At 37.9% G+C, this 14,427-nt stretch overlaps 1 protein-coding gene across 8 annotated transcripts in view; it reads right to left on the reverse strand.

The window, feature by feature from the left end:
• Window positions 1-14,427, reverse strand: part of TNRC6B (trinucleotide repeat containing adaptor 6B) — a 137,935-nt gene that overhangs the window by 89,788 nt on the left and 33,720 nt on the right. For 6 of the 8 annotated variants that reach the window (XM_075704563.1, XM_075704553.1, XM_075704537.1 and 3 more), the window contains exon 2: window positions 6,888-6,955. The exons of 1 other annotated variant lie outside the window; for it this stretch is intronic. In XM_075704563.1, the coding sequence (XP_075560678.1) occupies window positions 6,888-6,955 (68 nt within the window). Of the gene's footprint in view, window positions 1-766; window positions 791-6,887; window positions 6,956-14,427 lie in introns of those variants that run through there. One more of the 8 variants, XM_075704544.1, reaches the window with a different exon arrangement.

The raw sequence follows: 14,427 nt of genomic DNA on the forward strand, positions 1-14,427 counted from the left end.
GATGGAACTTCTGGCATTTTAAAGTGCTTAAGTTTTAAGTAGAAATTCTGCATGGTTTTTTTACACTGTTCAGAAGTACTGTATTGTAAAGGGTGAAAGCCAGCTTTTGCAACATTATTGACTTACCAGTCTTATGGCTAAAACACAGCTGCCTCTACAGATACAGAATTCACTGCTGTCTCATCTATTTCTACCCACTCAATTGCACAACAAAGGGCAATTCTTTTCTCTGTGCCTCAGGGCCCCCTTATATACACAAGTAGAGTTGCCTTCAAATGCAAACTTGTCCTGCCACTCACTCCACTGCAGGGAGTAAAAAGACTTCTACAATATGAAGGTGATGAAAATATTCCTTAAACCTTAGTTGGACCAGTATTTCATCTTAAGTTTTAGTCTAATGGTCTTGCACTTTCAAATATCCTTTCAAATCTCCAAGGACATAAAAGAAAAAAGTTTTCAAAGTTAGAACTCTCCTACTCTGATGCCAATACCAGAGCTAGCCTGAATTGGGACTGAAGCATATTTTGACACACTAACAGAACTGCAATACCCTGTAACAAAAGTGTCTGGTATGGTCACTACAAACGTAGTGCATGTCTCTGTGGTGGCTTGTTAGGATGGTGGACAGAGGACTTCAGTGTTTGGGGACATTTCTCCAATGGGCTACTTATTCTACACACACACAGAACAATCAGCAATGAAAAATCAGCTACACCTTTACTTTTGAACATGATTGTTGATGTTTGCAAGGAAAGATATAACTTACCATGAATTTCAAGAGAATTTGGGATGATACCCAAATTTAGGTACCCCAAATCTGAGTTGATAATCTGAATTAGGATTTGGAGGGTACTGTGAAAATCCCAGCATGAATCTTCTGAAAAAAAATCTTCTGCTTAGGTTGCTACTGTCAGTAAATTATAGAAGTGCAATGGTACTCAAGTCAAATCTCAATACCTTATTAATATACTGTCCTTAAAACATCAAATAAAACCCCTGTTATGCAAGCATTTAGCTGTTTACTTTAAATTTGCTAAGAACAGTGTCTTATGCTACAGGGACAGAAGATACGGCTAGGGTCCTTCATGGGATTTTAACATTAAAGAAACCCTTCAAAAGAATACTGTAGTCCTTCAAAACAGTGACTGGCATTCTCACCAACCAAAGCAGACATCTTCAGGATATACCACTGCAGCCGTTTTATAGTTTTCAGCAACACTATAAAAGTGTAAGATTCGTTATTTTATGCCACTGTGGCAGTGATATTTACATGTGCACCCAATATTGGCAGGCTGCTGAAAACAGAAGACTGGCCTATTAACTGGCTCCTTAATTTGAAGTACAAGGAAAGGCTGACAGAGCTTGTTTTGCTTAGTTTTAAAATGACAAAACTAAACCAGGGTGGGGGAAATAATTCTGCTGTGTAAGCAAACATAGAAGTAAGTTTTAATGAAGACTAAACCAGACTTTCAGACATGCACACCAGAAGATGAAAGGCAATGGACATAAATTGCAACAAGGGAAATTCTTACTGAATATTACGAAGCTTTCTTCACCGTAAGGGTGATCAACATTGCAAGACTGCCCAGAAAGGTTCTAGAATAATCCTGAGAAGCCTGGTACAACTTAGAATCATAGAATCGTTTAGGTTGGAAAAGACCTTTAAGACCATCCAGTCCAACCATTAACCTAACCCTACCAAGTCCACCACTAAACCAATTAAGGGTAGAGTAGTAATTTCATGTTTCCTGGCTTGGTGGCTGGATTATTTTTTAATGAAAATAAAAACTAGCAATCATTAAGATTGGAAAGGATCTCCAAGGCCATTGGTCCAACCATCAACCCAACACCACCATGCCCACTAAACCATGTCCCAAAGTGCCACATCTACCTGTTTTTTTGAACACAAAAGTTAGATCTAACCTTCAAATCTGGCCCTCCTTTGAGCACGATATTGGATGAGATGACTTTCAGAGGTCCTTTCCAACTTAAATTATTTTATTAGTCTCTGATTCCTGTTTCCAGCTTAGACCGTTTTAGCTACCACTTTCTTTTAATTGTAGTGTCACACAAATCCAGGAAAACATTGAATATTCCTGCTGAAATGTCAAAGAATAATGTAAGAGAACATTACCGAATTTTAAATAATTTCATGATCCTCCCTGATTGCAATCTCTTCCTGGCATTACTGCAATTTTGGAGGGTCTCATTAAAAACTCTTGCCTCAGAATCTATACATTAAACTATAAAGCCAGGGAAAAGGCTATCCAGTAGGTCTAACCAATGACACTTTGTGAAATGATTTTGTTTTGCTATCTTTCTTACAATACGAATCACTGATATACGTACAAATTGCCAAGACACTGGAAGATTGTTCTCTCCCATTACTACAAAACAGCAGGTGGGGAATAGCCAGCGGAGTTACTTCAGACAGCAGTAATAGCTTGGTTTACCTTGCTAGTAAACATGAGTATGAACTTGGCTCACTTTTTGTCCAAATAGCTACTGTCAAACAGAGTTCTCTGTGTGCCAGTCAGGAACAGTAGAATATTTCATTTTTCTTATAAAAAAGGTAGTTTTTCATTACATGATCCCTTTCACTAATAGATCAAGATGCATCAGGTTTCTGGTGGTGACAGCAGGGGATAATTTATTAGCACAGGCAGAGCTGCTAATTAATACTGCTAGAACTAGGAGCACAACCTCAAATTAAGGACTTGAGTAGAATTTTTTTTCCCTACCCCAAAAAAAGGTACAAAGAGGATCTGCTCTCTGCTCACCAACAGAGGTTTGACTGTTTTGGAAAGATGTTTCTGGATCAAAGTTGCCTGTTAATCTTTGCTCTCGCAGTGAAAAAGTAGAAACGCTATTACAATTGGTAAGGCAGCAAGAGGCTACTGCCATGTAAAATGCAAGTATTTTGGGGGAAGATAATATTTACTCCTTAAGCATGGCAATTCAGGTCAACCTCTTCATAATGGATGAAAATATGAGAGCACACCTCTAACAAAATGTCCACCTGCAATTAAACCTAATGATACTGATCTTTCTCCAAACTTTTCCTTTGGGAGGGAGGGAAGGAAAGGGGTTTCTTACCAATTAGCCACAGTTGCATTACAAAATAATGTTGCCACGTGTAATAAAAACAGTTATATCACACAGAGAGCTGAGAGGAGGGAGGAATTTACAGAGTACTTAAAAACCAAGAAGTAATAATTTCTCAAGGAGTCCACTGGTCCTCTGCCAGAGTAGAAGCATGGTCCAGGATGGCCCTTATCAGCTCCAGTAGTCCAGGCAGACTCACTTCTTTTGAAGTGTGGGTTTTAGGGTAAGTGGCAGCCCTCACTGCTGCACAACCATGACAGTTTTATGACACAGGCACCATGCATAAACTGTAAATCTTTCACAGGACTTGAGAAGGGTATGCCCATTCCATATTTCACTCATACTAAGAATTTTGAATGAGTAACTTCTCTTCATAATCAGCTTCAACCGAAATCAATCATATTCATGTTGTAAAAGATCAGCTGAAGATTTCTAAAGACCTTGTATACAGTCGAACAGGATAATTACTCCCCGCAAAGCTGACAGATACCAGCAGACAGCACTTCTCAGGTACTATCTACAGTTCAATCAAAAAAATCTTAAAATGCTGCAACTTTAGAACAGTAAGTCTGCCCAAAAGAACTGTTCAATACAGCAAAAGAAAGGTTTGTGAGACTGAAGCAGTTTGGGGTTTTGTTTTGGTTTTTAATACTAGAAGGTACTCTTGTAATGCCAAGTTTTTATCCCTGAGTCAAACTGAGTTGAAATACTCTACTGCATTTCAGAAATAAAGTGCCAGAAGTCATCCACAGATGCTGCCTGCTTGTAATCCATTATGAAGCTGTACTTTAGCAAAGGAAATTTCACATGAAACTGGGGCTAGGTAAGAACTATTGCTTCCATTGAAAGTCTCTCAGAAGTATCTCTTTATTTCTGTTCTTTCATTGCCCACTCAAACTTTGAGTCCCTTGGAACACAGTTAAATATTAAGAAATTACTGGGCTTGCCTAGGAGGTTAACACTTGCAGTCTGCTCCAGCACTCTGGTGCAAGTTAGCTCCCTCGCAGGTCAGTTGCTGAAACCGTTTCTTCTGAATACTTACTTCCTCAGCAATCTCAGTACAGTTACCCAGATCAGGCTGCCTATGAAAGGCAATTAAATTAACATGGCCAACTTTTCAGGAAAACAAATCAGAAGCACTCAAAAAAACATTTCCATCTGCATAGCTGTAGAGGCAGTAAACTCTAGGAAGTCTAATGAACAGCTGGAAAGGGAATGAAGCATCTTCAGCTAGTACAGCTATTTCTGTAGTGAACGTCTGACTCTACATTCAAACTTATGATCTACTTTTCACTAACGAGCTCCAATTTCATTTCAAACCAACTAGGAGGACAACAGTAAACACAGGTACACAGAATCATTGCAGATGGAAGGGATCTCCAAGATCATCAATCCCACCCCTTTGCTCAAAGTATGGTTAACTACAGCAGGCTGCTCAGGGTTGTGTCCAGCTGAGTTTTGAATATCTTAAAGGATGAAGAAGGCACAACCTTTCTGGGCAACCTTTTCCAGAGGTCTGACCACTTACAGTAAAAAAAAAAAAAAAAATTTAAAAAAAATCTTTTTTTCTTTTTGTTTGAGTGGAGTTTCCTGTATTTCAGTTTACGCCCACTGCCTCTTGCCTCTTCACCAGGTACCACTGTGAAGAGCTTGGCTCAGTTTTCCTTAGTGCCCTCATCAGGTATCTATACACATGGGTAAGATCCTCCCGCAAGTCTTCTCATCTCAAGGCTAAATAATCCCAGCTCTCTCAGCTTCTCCTCCTATGTCAGATGCTCCAGTGCCTCTCTGAGGCCCTTCACTAGACCCACTCCAGGATGTCCAACTAATCCCTAATGCAAGTAAGTAATAATATGAAGAGGCAATTTCAGATTTTTTTCCTTTTCTTTTGAGATCTACAGCAAAAGATCTGAAAACAATGCAGCTTTTTGGAGTCACTTAAGAATACAAATTAGTGATCCTTGGTGTGATTATAATTTGTTTATCTCGGATGCCAGATCAATGTCACTTACAGCAAGAGGCAAGCTCTACCAAGGCAGACGGTTTTGTTAGGTAATTGAAAATTTGAGATTGTGTGTAGAAAAAGATTCAAGTGATTGATTTAAATTTAAGAGCAATATCCACAATAGAATTTTGCTGGCATTGTGCTACAGCTGCACAAAACAAGTATCTTCATCTCTTAGTTGCATTACTAAAATTGCACCTGTAGACTATTATTGGTAACATTATTAGGAATGATACTCCTTAGGGCAGGATCTGTATGAGAATATCCCAGATGCTGCCTGAACACAGATTTATCAGTTAAAAAATAAAAATCCTGCCTATCACTAATCTCACATTCTCTTTCTAATAACCACAGTTTTGGAGAAGAGAGAGAGAACGTTGTAAGGCACTTGAAAAGCTCTAATGAGAAATGAGGTCAACTGTAAAAGTAATTCTAGCTTCCACTTGCACCTAAAATAAGACAGCAAACACAAGGCTATGACAAATCCAATACAACATCACTCGTATTATTCACTACAATAACGTGTTTCATTATACTACTAGATATCTAAAGAAACAATTAAGAGCAGCAGAAATCCAACTGCTACTTTTTATTTCTGCACGGATTTTTCTTCTGGAACTTTCTGAAAGTTGCTACTTCAACAAGCTTTGTATTTCTTTGTACCACAGTAAGTTGGGCAGTCTGAATAGAAAGAAATAGCAGCAATTACTTTGAGAAGTTTGGCTCACTTCCATGATGGAAAGAATGTGCATGTTCAGCACTAGAACTTCCCTGAACTCATCCTGGCTACCTCAGAAATGGTTTCTCACTGTCACAGAGGCAGTGGACTTACAGTTGCTAGCTTATCTAGAAGGCAAAGACCACCTTCACCTCAAGTCAAATCCCAGCCTTTCTGCAACAAGTGTACTGCTGATCAATGAGAACCTCCTCCTTCTCATGAGGAGACATCCAATTAGGCATAGGGAAAAAAAAGAATTTTGTGCTGTGGATTTTCCAAAGACCATCTTCTGATTGCTCCAAAAGGCAGGTCAGGAAAAAAAATTAATTATTATATCAAAATTGAATTACCATTGCACTAATGAAAGAAAAGAATACAGAAGACAACCATCACTGCAATACTTCTAGGACAAGGCTCTGTTCTTCCTATCTGAACAAAAACCCAGGAAAAAAACCCCCAACCATTACTGGATTTCAATTTGAAGTCATATGAAAAAGCATTTTTTATGTGCCTTTTGCTAATGGAAATCTGACATTTTCTTCTCTGATCAAGCTTCATTCCCTAAAGCACTGCGTACCAGTATCTTAAATTGTTCATCCTTGAAAAAGCATTTTGTTTACAATTTCTGTTCCTTTATTGAAATGCATTCTAAAGAACTAAGGCTTGTATTTCAAAGAGGACCAATCTACCGTATGCACACCAAAAAGAAGGCCCTGGTTCTACAATATCTCACGTTATTTCAGTGAAGAAGAGCTGTATAAAAACTTCATGTACAAACTCACTACCTCAGTGCCAAGCTTCCAGAATGATTATCCCTTTTACAACAACTTCTGATTTACCGTCTGAAATTGCAATGCATATTTCTATGCTTTTAAATTTAAGGCAAGTCAACATCCTGCTTTTTTGTTTTTCAGCCACCATCCACTATTATATATGGATATTTAAGGAACCAAAAGGGCAAGCACCGCACAATCAACCAATGCTCCCAGCACATTTAAACAAGAGTGCTTCACACCATTTACTATGGTAAGGCCCTTTTTAAATAAACGTGTGACTCACTGTTTGTTTTCTTCACCAGGAGGTGGAGTCTTGCCATGCCCCTCCATTACAAAATCCTCATGTTCCATCTGCAAAGGCAAGCATTGCAGGTCAGAAACTGGTGGAGCAAAACGCACATCACCTAAAGTGGCCCTTTTCCATATGCAATAACTGAAGACAGCCGCTTTATCACAGTGGCTTGTCCAGAACAGACCATGTAGTTTCTTAGCAACATATGTACATCTCCAACCCCATTGCTATGGTATCATTTTATACCACAATTTTCAGAAAATCTTACAAGGGAAAAAGAATGATTTAATGGCTATAGCAGAAGACTATCAGTCAGGGTATCTAGGTTCTAAGTTTTGCTCTATTATGAACTTCCTTTGTCATTCTGAGTAAGTATGGCTTCTACCACTTCTTCCTTACATATAAAGGAGGAATGAAAAAAAAGTTATGTCTATCAACATCTCTGGAGAAAAATCAGAATTTTTAAAGAAACTTATTAACCACAGACAGAAACTGCTGTGAAAGCAGAGTACTTCTTGTGAAAAATAACTTTTATATGAAAAAGAGACTTTCACTGCACACACATAAGCTTAGTTAGCAGGGTAAAAAAAGAGGCCTAAGGGAACCTCAAATAGATGCTGTTCCAATGACAACATAAGGTAGGCATTTCCTTTGGCTCACATGTTAAAAGATTCCAAGGGCACTAAGGAAGTTTTCTGTTTAATTGTTTGCTTTTAAAATACAGTTTTAGCATACATTTTCAGTAATTTCTTTGGCCAGAAAGAATTGCATTATATTTGATCATTAATTAGTTACGCACTCTTCATTTAATTACTTCATTTGGCCAGAATTTCTTGCACAGGTAGCAAAATATTCTTCTCTTTATATAAAAACTCAACACATGCACTTAGTATTTTATATAAACATCCAGATATACAGTTAGCAATGCTCTACTTCATGTGAAGCCAGCAACAGGCCACACTGCAATACTCAATAAGCCATACAAGAAAGCAACTAAATCATAATCACACACAAATCCACAATCCATTACATTAAACTGGACAGAGGAGAGAAGCACTATTCAGTCAGTAAAGATAACATGGTTTAGTCAATCTTTGAAGGAGCAAAAAACCCCAAACCAAACCAAAATCCAGCAACCACTTTCCCTTGTGCTCCTACCCTCCCCGCCCAAAAGAGTCAAGTTTACTCATTTGTACTTTGAACCGGTCAAAAATGCTGACAAAAAACATTATCTGTATATTGACATCTAACAAGGAGAACAGAAATTATGTTATTTGCCTGCACAGACACAGCCCTAAGCAAAACCACAAATGATCCGAGAAACTAATGAACTATAAGGTGGTAATGACATCCAGAAGACAGAGAGTCAATCAAATACACGTAAGGTAATTTCACATTTGTAAACACGTACCCATGTAACCCATAGCCAAAACAGTATTTTCATTTAAAAGCAATGTTTGAAAGCAAGAAAATTTTGCGTTACAGTTTTGTAAATAACTCAGACTTTTATCCATATGTTCTGACCATATCAAACACATTGAAACCTATTTGTACCTCAGTCCATATCCAATTCTCAGGACCTCTAACATCTGGACCCAAAATTGTCTAGCTCAAGAGAAAGGTATTCATTCCACTAATTCTGATGGTGGGGATGTTAAAACACAAGTGTGACAACTGGTAGAATAGCTACAGATTTGTGGCCACATAGAGAAACAGCATGGTTCTGTGAGTGAGGGTAAATGTTTAAGAGTTACTCTTACACAACCTGAAATCAGGAGGTATTTTAGCCTGTTACTGGTATGAGACAAGTACAATTCATATGAATGGTAAGCAAGGGAACAGTCTGTGGCCAGTACTAGGAAGAAAGCTGAAATACAGCCTCTGGGAGTAAAGAAACACTACATACAGTATATATAGTGCTAAACTAAGAAGATTCCTACATAAAATAGAAATTCAATTTAGTGAAGCTGTAGGAAGGGAGAGATCATAAAAACTGAAGTATAAAATGGGAATGATTTTAAAACCAACAAAAACTTAGAAAGGAATGGGAAATTATTTTGTTAGATCATAAACAAGAAATTTGAATGAGAACTGGAACATCTAGTAGACAACCATGAGGACAAGGCAACTGCTGAAGTACTGCCAATAAAACTGTTGCTTTAATATGAATTTTATATGAAGAATGCTAGTCACATAGCTGTGCCAGACACATTATCATCTAGCATGCATATCTATCCAAATTACCATTTCAAAGAGAAGTGGGCAAATAATTAAGAACAACAAATCACCTGAGCTAGAAACAAGAAGATTGTAGGTCCAGGCAGAACCTGTTTTAGAGCAACTAGAAAACCCCATCTACTTTAAGAAATGTTAATCAGCTTGCTCTGCTTCAGACAGTAGGCAGAAGTATCTGAAATTACTAAAATCTACATTATAAAAAAATGAAGAAGATAGGGTATGATTATGTCAGGACTGAAAAAAAAGAGCTGGGCTTCATGTAACTTAGAGAAAGGCAATGACAAAGTTTCTCACAAGAAGTTCACCAAGAAAATTAGAGTGAGAAAGTACTCATGAACATGGAAACTGTTCAATACACAAACCAAAGATTAATTGGTAGGTTTTCACTGATAAAAAAGCTAACAATAAAATGCATCAAGACACTAAAAGAGGATATGGGAGCTTCAAGAAATTTAGTATTAGTGAACCAGGGGAAAAAAAAAAAAATCTTTTTAGAATGGATGAACAACCAGACTGGTAGGAAACAGTTGGCTGGTCAGGCTCAGAGGATAGTGGTTATTGTGTTGTATGCTACCTGGAGGCTGGGGTGCTGTGGGGGTCTACCCTAGGACAAGTCCATTAAAGAACTTTACCAATGACTTGAAGGGCCAGTAGGGTGTACTCTGTCAGAATTTTAAGATAGTACTTAACTGGGGTGAAGAGGTTCAGTCAACAAGTCCAAGGGCAGGGCTGCCATGCATGTGGACCTAGATAGGCTGGAGGAATGGACCCTACAGGAACTGTATGAATTCACACAGGACAAACACAAAGCCCTGCACCTGAGAGGCCCTGGCAACAATACAGGCTGGCGACTGCCTGGGGAGCAGTTCTGTGGAAAAGGTCTTGGCAGACAGCAAGGTGATCACAAGCCAGCAGTGTGCCCTGGCAGGTAAGGTCAACAGTATCCCAGGCTTTATTAAGAGCCTTGCCAGTAGATGAAGGAACCGATTATCACCTCTACTCAGTGTTTACTATTCTAGATATGGTCTAATGCACCTCATTTTGCACCCCCCAGTACAAGAAATACATCCATAAAGTGGATCCAGCAGGCCAGCAAGATGCTCAGAGAGCCAGAGCACTGGCCCTGTGAGGAGAGGCTGGGGGAGCTGGGTTTGTTCAGCTTGGAGAAGAGACAGCTTTGGGGAGACCTAACAGCAGCCTGTCTGTATCTGCAAGAAGGTCAGCAAGGAGCCAGGCTCCCCACAGTGGTGCACTGTGACAGGACAAGAAGCAAGAAGCTGAAGTTGAAACAAGAGAAGTCCAGACTGGATATAAGATGACTCATTTTCACCATGAGGGCAGTCAAGCACTGGAACAGATAGCCCAGAGAAGTTCTGTAGTTTTCTTTCTTCAAGGTTTTCAAGGCCAGACTGGATAAAATCCCTCATAACCTGTCTGACCTCATAGCTGACCCAGCTTTGAGCAGGAGGTCAGACTAGAGACCTCGTGAGGTCCCTTCCAACCTGAATTTCCCAGCAATCCAATGAACACAACAGATTTAGTTTAATGTTGAGAGGTAATATAAAGGAGGAAAAAAAAAACCCTACCAAATTCCCAACCCAGCAAGAACCTACATTTCAGTGTGGAAAGGTCTAATAAAAATATCTTAGAAATTTACAGAATCAAAAAAGCAAAAATAAAAACCACCAAGAAAAACTAAACTATGCTGAACAGTAATACAGAAAGAAATACTGAAATGACTGTAGCAGAAGCATAGTATGTCCTCTTTTAGAATACTGTCTGTGAGTACAGACAGTGAAGGCTCAAAACCCCTCCGCAACACTCTAAAAATGTGAGCTCAGAATAAAGAAAGGTCTGAGGCAGAGGGAAGATTTTACATGAATAAAATCCAACATTTGGGCTGCAGATCTCCCTCAATGCAAGACGATACATGACTGAGGCATACACAAAAAAGCACACTTTGACAGTGTTGTAACAAACATCACCCCTTTGCTATCACAATATAAATGAAACCTAACCCACTCACAAACAACCAACATATGAGGATATAATTTTATTTGGGAAAATATACTATTTAGCAGACCAAAAATTAGTTGTTGTACAAAGAGAAGTTGCAACACTGAATTTCACAAGTCCTTGTGGATTTTATGTTTTATACACCTACATGTATGAAGATTTATTTGTGTATTAGATGATTACAAAACAATAGCAATACAAGCTTTTCCATTTCTGGCAATGAGATCATTTTTACAAAGTGAAAGGGGAAGTTATATATATAAGATTATTCCATGGGCCTGATCCAGTGCAGCAATTTTTGCATTCCTCTTTTTGCAGAATCTTGCCTCTAATTTTCTTTTGCTTGCCTGCACATGTTAAATGATTTAATGATCGGTGATCTATATTTTTCACTTTGAAATCTGCAGGTTTTAAATTTTTTGCTAGAAAATGCTACACAGTTTATTTAGTGTTCTAAAAATTCTAGAATAAGCTTATAAAGTAATATCCATTTCCAGCTTTCCCTGACATTTAAAAATAAAAGTCATTTTACTGGGAAGTTCATCTGAATTTAAAGAGATATATCTGACAAAGAGCCTTCTGAAAACAATTAATGAGCAAACTGCCCCAGTAAAATTCCACGGACATTGTTTACATTTTCCTAAAATTAGTTCTTATGCCAAGCTATCTATTCAGAGTTATTTTTGAGATCCAAAAAAAGTACTTGAAATATTTAGGTCTTATTTTCCCAATGACAATAGCAACATCCTGTTGAAGAAAGGATGAGAACATGGTATTTTAAGGTTTTGGTTAAGTGACTACCTGAGAAGGAACTGAAGAGAGGAACAGCACATAATAGCCACAATTATCAAAAAATATTTTTTTTGTCCTCCACCACAGTTCTTACAAAATTCCTGTGCACATTGCTTCCCCACAAGTGTTTCAGTTTCTCTTCAGTCTATCATCACTGTATCACGTCCGGCACTCTTAGTTTTCTTTTTAAGGAAGCTGGAGCCCAGAGCCCTCACTAAGTTTCACCCATACCCAGCATACAGCAACCACAATAGATCTGGTTAACTGCAAGTGTTCTGAAAAGGCATGTTCTAAGTCTTTAGTCTCTCTTGACTTACACCATACATAGGAAATGCAGTTGTCCTGAATATGTAAAAAAAGAATGGGAGGTGGAGGTGAGAAAACTCTTGTACCTATTGTATTTCTCCCAAGGAAAGAAGAAAAGGTGGAATGGCAGAGGATCCGAGACACTTTAGTTTCTCTTAAAAGGACTGCAGAGGGAGCCATTGATTCCAGGAGCTGGAATCAAAGGAAGCACACTCCACACCTGTTTCTCCTGGCAAGCTATGGAGAAGGCTTCAACATTCTGGCAGCTGGAAGCAGGAACCAGAAATAGACCCTTAAACAGCAGGGGGGAAGTCAATAAAAACTTGCATTTTTAAAGAAAGGAACCGCAAGTTGTTGAACTCCGTATTTTATTATTTCAAAGCTTTTTTTCCTTAAAAATCCAGGCACCTGTGAACATCAAAATTTTGACAAAAGTTTATACACAGAGTGCTCTAAATAATAAAAGAGAAATTGTTTTATGTAATTTAAAAAAGCTATTCACAATTAGAGACTTAATAATTCGTTTTTAGAAAGTGAAATATACCAGAACAAGCTTAGACATAATAAACCTTTTTTCCCAGAAGTGCAACACCTGTTACTACAGTTTCATACTACTCTTGCTAAAAATATCTTCAGTGAGACCCTAATAGATTTGATTAATGAGTAAACCTAATCTGGAGTTCCTAGATAAAGTCAGCCACACTTTGAAGGTTCAGAAAGTTTCAAGGGCAGAAACCTCATATTTCCTGAATCCTGATGCTGGAAAGCACATTTTCCTAACAAGATTCAACACCTTCATTAGATATCCTAGCCCACCAAAACTGAACTGAGCACAAAAGAAACCAAACATTTTCTCAAGAAAAAAAAGATAGATGCTTGTAAGAAACACTATACTTATTATGAAAAGCTATTAATAAGCAGTATTTTGTCATTTTGTCTTCACCAGCTATAGAAACATACTAATGCAGCTTCATCAGAGAGCTACTATCACTACCTTTTCCCACTCATTCAATAGTTCCTTTTCATAGCTGTGATTTTTTTTTTTCTTTTCTATTTCATAAAAAAAGACTGCAACCAGCCACCTGAGTGTACAGGAGATGAAGACTCTTTTAACATTTTTCATGTGCTAGCATCTCAAGCACACATGAACTGAAAACCTTTTCTAGTGTACAACTAGACTCCGGCGAGGGCCAGCCAAGGTCAAAAGCTACTTTCTGTAGGTTGCAGCAATTTATTTCCAGTGCTTTACGTTACCTGCTAATTTTAACACAGCCTACTGCAGGCCCAGCTTAAGACTTATGAGTTTGGTGTTTTGTCACAACTACTGCTTTAACACCAGTGCACCTTCCCAATCATGAGCAGCAACAGCGCTACTGTAAACAGGCCATCAGCATTTCTTTTCCCTCACTAATACTTGCTTTAAGTAGACTTGCGCAACCTAATCGTTAAAATCCAAGCAATTAGTCACTAGTCACTACTGCTAACAGTGGTGGAAGCCCTATAAATGCCAAGCAGTTAGAAGAACTTGTCAGAAATCTCAGAGACAATTTGAGATCTAACAGAAATGTAATCACTACTACAAATGAAAGGAAAGCTGAGTCACCTCTGTGCCTGGCTTTATTATGAGCACTTTGTACAAACTGCATCAGGGAAAATTTTACTCATTAGCAACAGACTAATTAAATTTTTAATTTAACTACTTTTTATAAAAATCAATGCAATTTAGCTGCAAACACTTTAGTAATTTTCTTAGGAATAAATTAGTGTTAAGCTAGCATCTCAAAATATGCATAGAATAGCACAAATTGGTTAGCAAAATTAGCCCCAAAATATACTTTTTAGATTAAACCTTAATTTCAGTACACAGATGAGAGTATTAAAAAACTGCCTTAGAAATAGTGATTTAAACTTAAAAGAAAGAAAATAGGAAAAAAACCTCAGCTCTAAAATGAGAAAGAGCAAAATATTTTTCTGAACCATACAAAGGAAAGTCTTAGAGACAAGATATGCATGAAAAGTCATCTGAATTTTTGGTCTCTTTCAGGATTTTGTTGTATTGTACAGCATTATGATGTTACTAAATTTTCATTTGAACCTATTTCTCTACCTTTTTTCCCCTCTGAATTTTGCCAAAGCACAGTCTTGATATACAAAAGATACCAATACAAGATGTGAACCA

This window comes from Pelecanus crispus, chromosome 1, assembly GCF_030463565.1.
Source record: "Pelecanus crispus isolate bPelCri1 chromosome 1, bPelCri1.pri, whole genome shotgun sequence".
NCBI classification, from domain to species: domain Eukaryota; kingdom Metazoa; phylum Chordata; class Aves; order Pelecaniformes; family Pelecanidae; genus Pelecanus; species Pelecanus crispus.